The following is a 15,917-nucleotide window of genomic DNA, read 5'->3' as shown; positions in this document are numbered from 1 at the left end:
CCCGCATTCCCGATTCGCGGCGCGCATTCCACGCCGGTATTAGCGTGAGCCGCGCTTGCCTTATTAATCTCACGATCTACGGAAGAGACGTCCGCTTATGCCGCGTGCACGATTCTACACGACGGAAACCTAGCGAGCTGGAAATGCGTCCTTCGCTCGAGTCTCTCGCGTGTAATCCCGCACGACGTCGCTCCACTCGTGCCTGCGCGCAATTAAATCCAACGATATCTCAGGAGATTACATTCCCGCGTATGACAGCCGTGCGTAGTTTGTGCCATTGAATCGCGTAAACGATGCGAAGTTTGTCGTCTTAGTTTACGATTTACGGCGTTCGGAGGCGCGCGACGACGCGGAAGGGACGCACGATCGACCGGAAATATAGCCGCGAGGAAATCGCGTTCCTAGTCTCTTCCTCCGTCGAAATGAGGAAATGTCGTTTCCCCGAAAGAGCGCGGGATAACTCAGCTAAACGTTTTAAGGGATCCGTTAGACGAGAGGCGAACGTTTAAAAGACAAAGGTTCGCGAGAAGCTGCTAATTGCACGTTTATGGAAACCGAGCGAACGAGGTTGTAAAAGTGCTTTCGAGGCGGCGTTTTACACGACGGCAACGACGACGGTCGATGACGAGTTCCCACCAAGGAAAGGCGAGAGAAACGCGACTTTCTGGAAATAGCGCGGTATTCTTCGCGGAGTTCCAGAAGAAGCGGCACGGAGAGACGGAGAGACTCGACTTCGGTAGGCGAGCGACGCTAAACGCCGCCGAGTGGCGACCTCATTCTCGAGGTTCTCGTCGATGACCTCGACGAGATGCCTCGCGAGGTTTCACCCGCTATCCAGGTGTCTGTCCGGGTACTAAAATCGCGACAATGCTGCCATAAATCCGTCAACGATTCCAACGCCGCGAGCATATCGTCCGAGTAGCATCTGTTCCTTGCAAAACGCGAATGTTTTCCTAATTGTAATTAATTCGCATACATTCTTAGATTTATTTGCAGAATCGAGATAGTTAACTTTCTCTATAATGATAAAAATATAAATTAGAAGCTGCGTATACGCAATAGATGCGTAATTAGTTATAATAAATGTATAAGAAAAAAGTCGCTAAATGTTTTAATTCATCTCGAATTCATTCCTTTTTTAATCGTTGAAGAAATGGACTAAAATGTTTGGCTGTATTTACAGTTATTATAATTAATATCACACTTATCTGCAATTATGTTTAGGCATATTATAACTTTACATGTCAAAGAACCCTTTTCGTTCACTCTATTAACTTCTCACGATGCACATCGGAGTTGATTATTTCACCGGTACGAATGAACGGACGCGAGCATAATGAACGTAGGCGGCGGAATGATTTGTTAGATATATTCGCAACTGAGAAATTAATGCACTCCGTGCATTCGACAACGCGCGCGACAGGGTCGATAATGAATCAATTTTCGTCCGCCCAGCATCGATTAGCACCTAACGTGCGAGGCGCGACGAGATCCGAGCCTGTTCGCCTGTGGGAAGACGTCCACGGTCGCTACTTTCTCCTTATGTAAGATAAACCGTTCGCGAATAAAAATGACAGTCATGTGTGTAGGTTGATTTTATCGGTGGTGAAAATTTCGTGGGAGATACCTAATTAGCGTCAGAGAGTGTTATCCAACGTATTCAGTTTTGAGAGTGTAACTCAATTAAGATTCTTTACTCTTGATTTAACTCGATAAAGACGCTTTACTGTTAAATTAACATCATACCAATGAGCTTTATTCTATCGAAACTTTAAATCAGAAAGTTTAATTGGAGGATACAGAAAGCACACAAATGAACATATACTTATATTTCGCGAGATCGATTTTTGTGACGTATATAGTTAATAGCTGATAAATCGGATTTTTAATTACAATATATATCAACTCTTTACATCTCTTCTACCGATTTTGATTTATTCCATTCGTTTTTTTTTTCTTTCCTGAGTTATGAATATTCATTATTACTCTTACTCAATATACTTTCTTTTAATTCAATATGCATCCAATTTTGTTCAGTCATTACTATATTGTATATGTAAAGTTGTTCCGCTCTTCATATATTATATCCACGACTGTCATTTAAAAAGGAAAAAAGGAATTAGCACGCAACAATCTCGGAGAAGTCGATACGGTCGTTAACGAGCTATTGATTAAGCGACCTATTTATAAATATGACAGCGTTAATTACAAACATTATATCGATCGCGAATCAGACGACGGCGGCGGATTAATGGCGGTCCCGATTTAGCCCAAGTATAACGCTCGGCAGATGAGACAGAAAGACGGCAATTTCTTACGCGTCGGATTCTAGCTTTCAGCTTCTAGCGAGCCAACCGTGTCTACTATGTACTGCGTGCACCGCAGCACTGGCTTGATTAAACTTGGTGATTAACCACTAACGACCATGCGCTCGTCCACTTAACATAAATCGCTAATTTACAAACACCGTTATGCCGGGCAAGGTCGTAACATAAATTCTTTAGTCGATCAAATTTATCAGCCGTCAATTTGAGACCTAAATGGCACTTTAGAATGTCTTCATTTCAGAACGAAAAATTCAGCAATTCATACGTCCAATTATTATTCATATATACGATAGCTGGCAGAAACATAAAAATTGTCACTGTTTAACATATTTACTATTAGGATCTGCTACCAATTTACGAAGCAACCAATTTTTGGTTCCTTCGGTTCGGTTGGTTTTTTTCATATCATTTATTATCTTGCCATCTTGTTTCTTATTTTTCGCAACATATTTTTTAAATTCTGTATCCTATCCTATATATCCCGTATTTTTCATATCGTGTATTCTAAAATGTGTTAATATCGTTAAATTGATTATCATTTTAAATGTGAATGTACTATTCTACATTTAGTTAGAGATTTATACGTTTCAAAACCGTAAGTAACGGCACGTTTGCTAAGGTGAAGAAATGTACATAAAATTCAAACGAATAACATTATTGGTTTACCAAGATCTAGTCTTAACCGTAAAATGGCGTTTTTCCCTAATTAATTATATAATTTATTTCTATTTTTTTATCGATAAATTTATACAAAATCAAAAGAAATTCAAAAGAAACTAATTTATCTTCTATCCAGAAACTGTTAGAAATACTATTATCGAATTTAATTATCTTGGCACGAATTTTTTTATTCTCATTTACGGAATATATAAAGAGATTAATATATTTGCTGGAAATACTTCAATTTAACTCGTTTCAAAATAATTTGTTTTTGTTTCTTGAACATTTTTCTTTTTAAAATGTATATTATTTTTTTTTTTTTTTATAAATGAACGATGTTACACAAAGATATTACGTACATAAGACCTATCACAAGTAATATTTTTAAATAAATTAAGTTTCAAATGCATAAATTTTCTTATTGTTCTCCCAATAAAGTACAATGCACTTTATTACAATTGGTCAACTATTTTTATACAATATTGTTCAAGTAATTATCACACATGACGAAATCAAGCGCGACTAAACTAGCGCGCTCCTATAATTACAGGACGTGGTTCACCGCGCGTAACCGCGGCTCTCGTGAACGATGGAGAAGGTAGGTTGATCGCCACCCCGGTCCGCAGGGAGAACATCGCCGCGAAAAGTAAGGAAGATCTCGCACAGGAGGCGGCCCTAGTCCTGCAGCAAGCGGGCAGCCTTCACTGCGTGGCACAGGACAATCGACGTCTTCCCGGTCGCTTCAGCACCCTGCCGGCGCGTCGCAACAAGAAACGCCCCGATTTGCCGATCGATGTGAGACCTCGCCGTGGCAGCGAGGAGATCGGCGCTACGACCGCGAGCGCGGACCTCGACACACCGCGCGCCAAGAAGAAGCCACTGGAGAGGAGCGCCAGCGATGCCAGCGCGAAGAAGCTGAAGGGCTCGCTCGCGCGATTTTTCTCGCCGAAATTGGAGAGGCGCCGGAAGCCAGTCGGCCGAAGCGCGAGCGACGCGGGCTCCTCGACGCGCAGCGGTGCGCAGCGCAAACGGAGCGGCAGCGAGAGCGAGGGCTCGCACCTGAGTACCGTCAGCCAGCGAGCGAAGAAGCAGTTGTCGCCGATAATCGAGTCGTCGCCGCACGTCGATCAACAGCCGTTCCACTTTGGGAGCGCGGATCGCGAAAACAATAATCGACCGAAGCCGAAAAAGCCTAAGAAAGAGGAGCGAACGAGCCCGGCTATCGATGTCGACGAGGTGATATCGCGAGACGTCGAGGCGAAAGAGACGATCGAAGCGCGCACCGACGAGCCTGCCGATAGATCGCCCAGCCGAGAGGCCAGAGTGATCGAGCATCACATATTCGTCGAGGGTAGAGACGTCGAAGGGAAGAGGGAGACCGATCGAAAGCCCACGGGAAGCAGCCGTACCCCCTCGCCCCCGAAAGAATCGAAACGCGGGGGAGACGAGGTCGACGAAGCGGGCACGTATAGCATGCTACACAGTAGCCGTTACGATCTTCAAAAACGCAACGAAGAATCCACCATTCACAAGATGATCCATCGATTGTCGAACGACCGTTCGCCGCCGCCGCAGTTGACCAGGACGATGGTATCGCCGTCACCGGGTTTCGGTCACAACAACAACCGGCCGTTCTCCTACACCAGACCAAACGAATCCTGTAGCCCGCCGCCGCCGGCGCAGACCAACGTAATTTACGCGCAGGTGCAGCCGGACAAGAAGAAGGCACAACGGAGCCACTCCGACAGCGACGAAGGTCTCGGCCTCGAGAGGAAGGATTCCTCCCGCGAGAACAGTCCCGCGGAGAAGGAGTACCGCAGAACCGATTACTCGTACAGCAGTGATCTGTGTCGCAACAATGAGATCAACACTTTCAAGTCGAGATATGAGGAGGACCGCAAGACCAGCAGTCCCTTCGGCAAACACTTGGGCTCGAAGGACTTCATCTCTAGGACCACCGAGACGACGAGGCGTCACGAGTTCGACGAGATCGACAGGCGTCTCTACGACAAACCCGAAAAATATACCTCGACCGTGTTCGTGGATACTTCCGGTCGGGGTAGGGCCGACGGCATGGACGCCAGACGAAGGGACAGCGGCGAGCTGTCCTCGAGGCAGAACGAGAGCGGGATCTCGCCTAAAACGTCCGAGTTGAGCGCTCGACGAGATCTGCTGGAGTCCAGGATCAAGTCCAGGCTGCTGGCCGACGAGATGTTCGCCGCCAAAAACAGTGCAAACGTGCCGGTGAAGAAGTCGAGCGAGCACGAGATAATTGACAAGCCGATAGTACCGTCGCCGGTCACGCCGAATCGGATCTCGTCGCCGAAACGATACATGGACACCTACATCACGGAGACGCGCACCAACAGCAACGGCGAGAAGTACATCTTCGAGAAGGAAATACACGAGGATAACGGCAAGGTATACGGCTACGAGAAAAAGATCACCAACAAAATCCCGACGAACGGCTACCTGGACGCGAAACCGAGGGAGGGCTATACCGTGGAAACCAGAACGGACAAATACGGCGATAAATACATCGTGGAGACGCGAAAGCACGAGGGTTACACCGACAATTTCAAGCCGTTCCTCAGCGACCGAAGTCGAAGCAGCCCCGAGGAGAGAATTCAGACCGTCAGAAACGGCGGCAGCCCCTACAAGCCCCCACGTTATCTGTCCGAGGGGACCTCCGCGACGGTGAATCACTTCCGCAGCGAGTCACGGGAGAACGACGAGCTGTCGTCGCCGATCATCGCCAAGAAATTGAACGAGCGCAAGTTCTCGAAGAGCGACGATTTCCTGGATCGCGACAGCCGGCCGATCAACCGAGACGCGTATCTGCCGAAAACGAAGAAGCCCTTCGAGTCGATTCGCGGGATAAGTAAGTCGACCCAGCGACTGGACGAGGTCGGGGAGAACGCCAGAGTGCGAGCGCTCAGGAGCGAGTACACGACGAGATCGCACGAGAATCTAAGCAGTCACGCGGGTTACGTTAATGCGCGAGACATGAGACGCCCGTTGCTGAATAGTCCGACGATGAACGGGCGCGGGGAGAGATCGCCGTTCACGAAGCGTCATCTGGACAGTCTGCGCGAGGGCCCGAACGACGACTACGACACCGATATCTCGCAGATGACCAGCAGTCAGCTGGAGTCCAAGTACTACAAGGAGACGCGTACCACGCAGAGGTACACGAGCGGTAACAAACATCCGATCCACGACGACTACGACAGCTCGCCGCCACGGATACGCACCGATCGCGGCGGTTACAATTCCAGCCGATACGACTCGGACACCACCGCCAGGGACTCGTTACATTGCGAAACTCGCTACGACGATACCCGTGCCTTGAGGAAGGAGCACCGCAAGCTGGACGACGATCCGAAGAAACCGTTGAGGCGATCGCGCAATCGGCTGGACTACTTCGACGATTCCGACAGTCCGCGAGGAAAGGTATCCTCGGTCAGTCGCCTGGAGACGTTCACCGAGACCCCGACCAGACCACCTAGGACCTATCACGAGGGCAAGTCGAGGCACGCGAGACAAGAGGTGCGAGGGCACACCGAACGTCGTCATCGCGAAACCAGACTGAGCGATCCGGATCGAAAGGATCGACTGGCCGATTCCGGGATCGAGAACGATTACAGAAGGGACTCCCAGGAAGCGGACAGGCGCGAGCAGCTCGAATCCGAGGACGAGGGTTTCGTCAGCCGGCAGTTCATCAAGCACGAACGACGGCACACCGATCGCAACATGAACCTGACGCCGACGTCCGAGCAACGCAAGTACGACAAGTACGCGAGCGACTCGTCGTCAAAGCCGCCGTTAGTCACCGCGAAACCGCCTTCCGGCGCCGCCGATAAGAAGTACGAAAAGAAGGCGGCGAAGAAGAGCGGCACCATGAGCAAAGTCAAGCAGCTGTTCAGCAAGAAGGAGAAGAAGGCGAAGGAGGAGAAGAGCAAGAAGAGCACGAGGAGCGGCAGCAGCGGCGCCTTGACCGACGATGAGGTGACCATGAGGTATCGAGAGTATCGCGGATATCAGCTGAGGAGCGCCAAGAGCGCGCGGGATTTGGGCAGCGACATCAATCAGGTAGGAAACTTTTTTTTCTCTTTTCTCATCTACGCGGTCCGGAACCGCCTCGATACACGCGCGGGGTTAACTAACTCACGTTTAAAGCATCGGCCGAGCACGGAGTTACGTCGACGATGATGGCTGGTGATTGATTGATTTTGGCATCTCGACTCTCTCGGCCAATGAATCGGGCGTTAAGAGAGGTCAATGCATCATTATCGATTGGAAAAAACAGTATACCGGAAGTTTTCGTACGAGAAGATGCAACGGTTAATCATTAACGAGAAAAAAAAACAGGATAATGTACGCGTAAAGTAGAGAAGACTATAGATATTTTCTGCAATTTTCCGATATTTGAAAAAGAAGCTTCTAAAAACATAGTTTCTCAGCAATAATAAAATTATACAATTATTTATTTCCAAAAAATTGCAAATTGAATTTTGTTGTAGTACAATGGAAACATCATCCAAATATTGATCTGAACCAAGCAATATTTATCTATTTATTTATCCATGTTTAAATTATTTACTAATAGTATTATTCAAATATGAGTTATTAGTATGTATATTTCATTTATCATCGAGATAAGTCGATATGTAGAGAAGGAGAAAAATCTGAATACATGGCTCATAAACTCGACCCGTTCGTTCCTCGAGCACCGTATTTCCGGGGTTTTCCAAGTCTTAACATTATACGCGCGAATATGGAAAAATATACGATGATATATCTAGGCGATCGCGCGACCGTAAACGATCACATTTCAAACATCATCCCCGTTACTCCGAAAAGAGATAAGACTCGTGAGACATTAATCAGGATGACCACCGTGCGCGAAGCGTACGGATAGTCACCAGGGCGTTACGAGATTCCTGTTCCGCTTACGCCGTATTTATGCGATTGTCGCGGATTAGGCCGGCGCGCGGAGGCGAGGAGTGACCATCCCCGTCTCGCTTCCACGCATCGACCGTCGAATATAATTTCCCGATTTTTCGCGCGCGTCGGTAATCCGCGAATAACGCTATACGAACACGACGGTATATACGCTACAAACCGGAAGAAGATGGTAATTGGGCCCCAACCCGAGTTGCCGACTGCCGTTGCAATTGCGTCACGCCTAACTGTACAGCCTAGCTGGCCTTATCGTCTAGCTGAAAAGCGCGACTACGCGGTAGGATTACACCGTCGCCCACGCCCGGCGGAAGCGCATTTCGGAGTATCTGTCATGCGAATGTACACGCAACGCGCGACAAGGCAACGCGAGATTCCTGTGATTCGAGCCTGCGAAACGGCGTATACTCTGGCACGTATATACTGAATCAACCTGGCTCGTACTTTCATATTAAACGTCATGACATTTGTTACTATTAATCTCAGTATGCATAATCTTCCACGTGTGACATGCACAAAAACAGTAGTCTCCGTTTCTTAATTAATTATTTGATAGAAGATTAAAAGATTGTGAAAATTCTGCATTGATTATTATATACACAAGACACGTTCAAAATATTTTGAAATATTAAAAATAATAGTATATGTGACATATTTTTGTAAGAACCGAATATTTTAATTTGCGAAAACTCGTGAATTGTTAACGTTTATTTATTGAAAATGTTACTCGGGAAGTTAATGATATCCCATAACACTGTCGTCTTAGAATTACCGCGTTTACTCCTATTTCACTGCGTTTGATTCATTCGCCGCTACGACAATGGACAGTTACGAATGTTATTGTTAGGCTCGAATCTGTACGAGGCACGAGATATAGGCTCGTCGATCTCGCGAGTTAAGCGGGATAGACGTTACTCCGTAACGGAGCTTTCGCTGTCGGACGTCGCCGGGGTCCCGTATGAAGAGTAATGATACGGCGTCCGCGAGCGATCATCGACATAAAAGCCCACTGCCTCCTCTCTTGGGAAATAAGTCGGAGCCGCGGCCGCGAGACTTCACCGGACGTAACATTTAACCCGAATGATAGATAATTCTCCGCTCGCCGTGGCCTGGGGAGATTTTTCCTCGCAGTAAATCTCCGAACGATCGTTATTCCTCGATTGCGCAACTCGTCAAGACCCGGCCTGCCCGCCAGGTATTCAATTTTGCAAGGAATTAACGACGCGTGCGACGTCACATAAGACACAAAGCGATATTCAACGCGTCAAGGACGGGACATGTTTTTTTTTCCGTCTCTATTATGATTAATCGATCATTTAATATTCCGATTGTAGCATATATCCACACGTGCACGTTTAAAGTACAGCGATCGGTCTGGACAGCTAACGTCGCTCCGACACCGGCGAACACACACCCCGGCTCTAATTTCTCGCGATTCTCTAACTTGATTACGCGCGTGCACGTGTTATTAACACGCATTCTCGCCGCCGCACTCATCCGAGTCGATTTACCGCGAGCGGCGCGTTACGGTCGTAACGATTTGCGGCGTGGCGGCGAAGGTCGCCGGTTGCCAGCCAATCAGTGGTGTTGCAAGCGCAGGTGAATGCACGAATATAAAATATCGGCGCCATTATCTAATTAGACGAACACGCCGTAAATAACGACGCTTAGTGTATCACGTCGCTGTTCCCGCTGCTGCTCACGCAGAAAGGTAGACAGAGTTATCGCCCCGGTATTCGCTCGTCGCTCGAAAGTGTTTTCACTGCGTGAGAGTCGCTCGTTGATGGCTCTCGAAATACTCGTTCGCAATTATCGAGCGAAACGGACCTATTATCGTTGCCGCAAGCCGCGGAAGAATTGGCCGCTATGACGATTTCGCCAATCGTTCTCAAATTTGCGTTAATGAATGTTGAAACGATTGGTTTACTCATTCTTAGCTATTCATTCAAAATAACGAACTGAACGCCGTTCATGTCGCTGTTGGCATATATTTTAAGTGTACACATGCATCTCGTTATTCACAATACCGTTTTCTTAAGGAAATCCCTTTGTATTTGAGTAACGTACAATTTCCGCGACAAAATTGCAAAGATATACTTGGAATGCGCTTCAAACGCTCGATACTCTTATCAATTTCTTCGCACTCCGAAAGAATCGGCGCATTTATTCGAGATAATTGGCCCGGGCGTTACGATAACCCGCTGAATATCGATACACGTGCTGCGAGGAGGCGTTGAATAGCTCGTAGGTACGATCAGTGTCAGTGCCGTTGCTATCGATGAGAGATTAATGGACCGCAGCGTGTCGTCGGCGCGGCGGTCGGATCGAGAGCTGCCGACGACGCGAGAAAGAAGCCACAATAGCAGGCGAAGGCGAGCGTGAAACGCGTCCACGACGGTCTCACGGTGGGTCGGCGTGTCGTTACACAACGCGTTACACTCCGCGTGTGTGCGCGCGCGTCGATCGGCACTCGTGACAGGTGTTTATGCGTCGTGCGAACACGAGCGAGTGAATTGAACCGCGACGGCCGCGCTCTCGAATTTACACACTCCCGGATCGCAGGCTAATGATCGCCTCGTATATGCCCGCGTACCCGGGTATGCAAAGCCTAAGCCCAGTTATTAGGACATTTATCTCGTCGGACGATCTATTTATTGAATCTAATTCACTGCTCCTCCGTCTTTCTCCCTCCGCTCTTGTTCTTCGCCGTTCTTCGCCGCGCGCCATTATCCCCCTCGCCCAATCTCGCGCCGCGTTCCGTTTTCTGTCATTCCGCCTCCGTTAATATACCCAGCCCGACTGGGTGCTTTCGCACTTCGTCATTAATCGCGGCCGTGTCGCCCTGGGACACGACGAAACCCATTTGCCTCTCCCGCCGCGTTCGACGGCGAACGCAGTCGGCGCATTTTCGCTCGTTCGCCGGCCATCGAAACCACCGTACTCTCCTCCTTCCTCCGTCGTCCTTCTTATCCTCCTCTCCTCTCGCCGAACGAGTTATACGACTAGGAGCAAACGGACCGCAGCATGCACCGGCACAAAGTGTCCGCCCGTTCCCGGCGGAGACCTCGTTTTCTCACGGCGGGACCGAGACTTCTTATTGCGCAACTGCGCAATTATAGGGCGCTAAGTATCGTTTTTCAAGTGTGAAAATCCCGAGATCGTTGGTGAATTTACGATCGTTAGCTTCGCGATGCAAATCTGTCTATTTGTAAAAATATATATATCGTTATCTTTATGACAGTATACGTGCATCATTAAAATAGTTTTCTTTATTTCTCTCATTATTTCACCAGTTTAATTTCTATAATAAAAGAAATTAATAAAAAGGAACTTTATTTTACTCTCGAAAATATTTTTCAAAATACGATCAGCTTATTCAATTTATAGATAGTGTGCTACGTCATAACTTCATATCGCGTAAAATATCAATTTCAGTCGGTGCATCATTCTTGATTGTGATTTCCCATCGCGCAACTGCATATACGTGCACGTCGAGATGTTCGTCGCAGGTGTTCGTGCGCGCGCGTGCGAATCGAGTAGCGTGTAAAGCTGAACGCGTTCGACCACGGCTGGAGGCTGCGTGCGCGAGATGATCGAGCATTATCGTATCTCGGAACACCTACGCGCGCGCACGGCCGCCACACGGCGACGAAGGAAAGAACGGACAATAATGTCGCGGACGACCGACCGACCGACCGACCGACCAACCGATCCACGCCCAGGTGCAAAGATTCATGTTCTCTCTCGCGCTCTTTAACCGCCGCGAACGGCTGCACTTCGGCTCCGCTTTGCGGAGGCGAGGGTGCTTTCGCAACGACCGCCATGCGCCGGCGTAAAAGGGACCAACGACGTAGCGAAAGGGAGACGGGACCCAGGCGGCAAGGGAGACGGAATAAGGGGATGGCACGGCGGAGAGGACACGCGCAAAAAAGGCCCATTAACTCCACCGTAACCCGGCAGAAGAGGTGCGGATCCCCGTGGCGCGGCTTGCCTTATACCGCGCTAATTAATAATAAATGGCCGTAAAACGAAAAGAGTATTCTTTATTTTGTACCGTCGCCGCCGCCGCATGAAACCCCCTTCTTTCTGCTTTTAGCTTTTTTAGACAGCCCGCGGTTCTAGCTTCGTGTCTCACCTGTTTCTAGTATTACTTAAATGTGAATATTTTGCCTCTTACTTATATAATACCGATAATCGCAAATCATTCTAATGTCTCACTTTCGTCACGCTTATTCGAGGAATTTACGCGCTATCGCGCTGCATTCAGCCTTAAACGTTAAATCGTACGTCCGTGGCGTATTGAGTTGTAAGTTACGTTCGCATAATCTCTGATTGTCCGTAGGGGATTTATCCGAGGATAGAATAAATCTGTCTATGTATCTATCCGTCTATCTATCTATCTGCCTTACTCACCGATTAATACCGCCGTTTCGCGGTAGCCAACAATCAGGACAATTGCTTACGCGTACAATGTCTGTTGCATACAGCAACATAATAATTACGGAGTGTCGCGGCACACGTTATCTAGTCACGCAATTTTTCTCAATACCGCTTACACTCTCGCGAACACAATCTAACGATTCTCCGCGCAAATATCTGTCCATAAAATACATATAGGAAAACTTTTCAATTTGCGAAGGCAGTAATCGTCGCTCATCGCGAATACTTCGCGTAAGGCGCGTGGGGCAATTAATATGCTGTAGCGAGGATTCCGATCGCACGCTGCGATCGGCACGGATTTGTTGCAGATTTCGCGAGGAGGTGAACGTATACGTGTACGCTCGCGTGGAAAGGATAAGTCTATCGTAGGGCAGATCCCTGGTATGCGACGGGGCCCCACACCGCCTCCACCGTGCACGCTACATCAGCACGAGCTGACCTACACACGGACGCGCACCCACCCAACCCGACCGCGACGCGAGAGAAACGTATTCCGTTTCCATCGAAAGTTCACACTAATGGCATTTGCTCTACACTCATACCGTGTACACTATACCCGCGACCCGAGAAAGAGAGAGAAAGAGAGAGAGAGACTGGCCGGGGTCCATTACAATTTATTAGCTCACTCGACACGGGCGTGTTCGCGGCTCTGTACGACGACTCGATATACCGGATTGAGTTGGCCGATATCGACGCTTTTTGCACGCCGATAGCCGGCGTGTCTGCACGCGCCGCAACTCGATCGAGCGTGAATCGCATTCGTGTTATTAGGGCCGGTAAATTGTAAAAATGTGATGCGAGGAATAATGCGTAAAGTACATACCAAAGTGACGATGGTGTTCAGAAGAAAAATCAAAAGAATACAATGGCTATTCGGTCCTATATTTGACTGCAAACTAAGATAAAATTATATTCGCAAACACTAACGAATAAAATATAATATTATTCTACTGGATTATTAGATGCTAAGTCATAACGAAAAGAAAAGGAAATATTCGCTCGTAAAAAAATTCAGATTATTCCGAGGGAATGTATATCAGTAATATTTAAAAATCTTGTTCTCCCCCTGTCGTTTACATTCATTTCGCAATATAATTCCTTGACATCGCGATATTAAAATAACAAAGTAGGAATAGCGAAAGAAATGACCAGTATATATGTCACAAAATCATCAAATCAAGACATTTTAACGATTCGCGTCGTTTTGGAAGGCGATCGAAAGACAGAAATGATAATGAAGAATAAATCGAAGCTGCATAATGAGATGCTAAATTCTTGTGGATTATTCAGCATCGAAACGTCGGGTGTCGCGATACCGTGAGAAAAAGAGAAAGGAAGGAAAACGAAGCGCAGTAGACAAAGAGTGAAAAGGAAAAAAAGCCCTTTAAATGTTTTCCGAAAGAGAGAGGGAAAGAAAGAGAGAGAGAGAGAGAGAGAGAGAGAGAGAGAGAGAGAGAGAGCATGCTTTGGAAGCTAGATGCACTTTGCTTTATGGTAGGCGGATCATTCACACCTCCACTCTGGCAGAGGCCAGGCCGGTTGTAGCGCCTGGGTTAAAAGAAAGGAGCAAGCTGGAGCTATATGTAGGAACTGGATCGCGCGCATTCCCCGCTCCGTGGGGCATAAAACCGCTGAGATAATATTGCCAGATAGGTTATTTATTGATATCTCGGGCTTAGGCTGCCTCTTAGCCACGATGCTCTATGCCCGGTGTGCCATCACGGAAACCTTTCGCGAGGATCGCATAATGCCCCGCCACGTTAGCCTGGCCTCTTCCACGGTACCTGTATACGAAACTACCCGTGTAACATCCTGCTGGGGAACCAGGGTACCGTTGATAGCTCTGAGAGATGCGAGATTTGCTTCGGTATAACCTCGTCAAGAGCCCACGGCTTCGATACGCGACGAAGAGCCAACGGCGGTCCCTAAATAGCGCGTTTGATGCTCCTTTTTGCCTTAGTCCGTAGACAATAAAATGTGATATGAAGAGTGTATTACCAAGCACTGTTTTATTAATTAAAAAATTAAAATAAATACTATTTTATTAATTAAATGTTACGATCTGTATACAATTTTATAAAACACTTTCCGGAGAAAGTATAGGACACTTGAAAAAATTGTAGATTATATAACGATCTTTTTACAGAAATTATAATGAATAATCATACGAAATCTCTTCTTAACCGTTCTTACAATATTTAAACCCGATGTCATTTATTTATATATATAAATTAAGAAATTTAATTGTATCTGCTTTCATTCTCAAAGTTTAATAAGCAAAAATTCCTTTATCTTCAATCATTTACAAATAGGTCTACGTTTTCGATTACTGTAGTAGTAATCAGATAGAAATTAGTTAAAAAATTTAGCGGCAAAACTGGGATATCCTGTACACGCGTCGTGTAGGTTTCGGTGTAGGTGTTGGAACGTAGGCGCGATATATTTCTCATCTCTCACGCGGAATCGCATTCACGCGGATCTGCGACGATCCGTTCGTTCGTTCGTGCGTCAGTTCGGCGTCTATATAAACGCGGCAGGCAGTAAAGTGACGCGCGAATATCCGCGTCACTTTCCAATTTCTGTATTCCGCCTTCTCGCATCGTTTTAAGCAGGTTCGCCCGTCGCGGTCGTCCAGATCGGCGATCGCAATCGCGATTTGCATATTCAACGAGGCCCGCGCCGATAGCTCTGCACGCCTCCGACTGTTTTTTCCGACGCTTACGCATAATGCGCTACACGCATATTTCGCGATATCCGTGGGGCATTAAATTAACTCGCGCCATTATGAGACGCATATATGGCGGACGAAGCGGCAAAGAAGCGCGGCGGTCATTTCGTTCGGAATTAAAAATCGCGAAACAAAAGTGGCACAACAACAAAGTGACCTTTCCGCGAGCTACAATTCGAGAAGAACAACATAAGGAAAATCTGAAAATTATTAATAAGTTTGCCTGAAGTAGTCTTGATGATAGTTAATATATGATTCTTAATCGATCTCGACTCTTTAACTTTCCGAACCCACTTCCTGCTCCATTATCCAATCCTGGCTGCAATATTGTGGTCCAAAACTTTCCCACACCAGTGAAAAAGTCGCGAAGGATAGACCGGAGGTCAGTGAAACACCGAGAGATCCGCGAACACGTCGGCGAAACGAAAAAACGACGCGAGCAGGTTACACGAAGATTTCCCTCGGCGGGGCGCACGCAGCACGGTTTCGTGCCAATCGTTGCGCCGGTTAGAAGTAATTAATTACGCGAACGAGCGATTAATGATGCCTCGAAGGCTCTCTCGCAGCCGAGCGGCTCTCGCTCGCGCTCGGCGAAAAGTCATCCTTCAAGCCGCAGCGCTCGCTCGATCGGACCCACTTTCGCGACGCTGCGATTTTTTTTCCCGATCGCTCGACATCGCGCATCCGCATGCGGGATACTCGTTCGATCAACCTTAGGCAATATACGCAGAATCGCATATGCATATGTAAATGCGTATGGGATATGTGGCGACATGTAAGGACATCGTAGCGATTTTTCG

The 15,917-nt window shown here is 47.5% G+C and overlaps 1 protein-coding gene and 1 long non-coding RNA gene across 3 annotated transcripts in view; one reads left to right on the top strand and one right to left on the bottom strand.

Moving 5' to 3' along the window:
- The window catches only part of Blo (bloated), a 110,339-nt gene that overhangs the window by 17,660 nt on the left and 76,762 nt on the right, over positions 1-15,917 (top strand). For both annotated transcript variants that reach the window (XM_071788784.1, XM_071788785.1), the window contains exon 3: positions 3,538-7,079. In XM_071788784.1, the coding sequence (XP_071644885.1) occupies positions 3,538-7,079 (3,542 nt within the window). The remainder of the gene's footprint in view (positions 1-3,537; positions 7,080-15,917) is intronic.
- The window catches only part of LOC139819447 (uncharacterized), a 164,537-nt gene that overhangs the window by 118,502 nt on the left and 30,118 nt on the right, over positions 1-15,917 (bottom strand). The gene's annotated exons all lie outside the window — the stretch shown is intronic.

The sequence above is a fragment of the Temnothorax longispinosus genome, chromosome 9, assembly GCF_030848805.1.
Source record: "Temnothorax longispinosus isolate EJ_2023e chromosome 9, Tlon_JGU_v1, whole genome shotgun sequence".
Classification (NCBI taxonomy): domain Eukaryota; kingdom Metazoa; phylum Arthropoda; class Insecta; order Hymenoptera; family Formicidae; genus Temnothorax; species Temnothorax longispinosus.
Note: the sequence above shows the minus strand (reverse complement) of the source record. Positions and strands in the feature narration are given on the sequence as shown.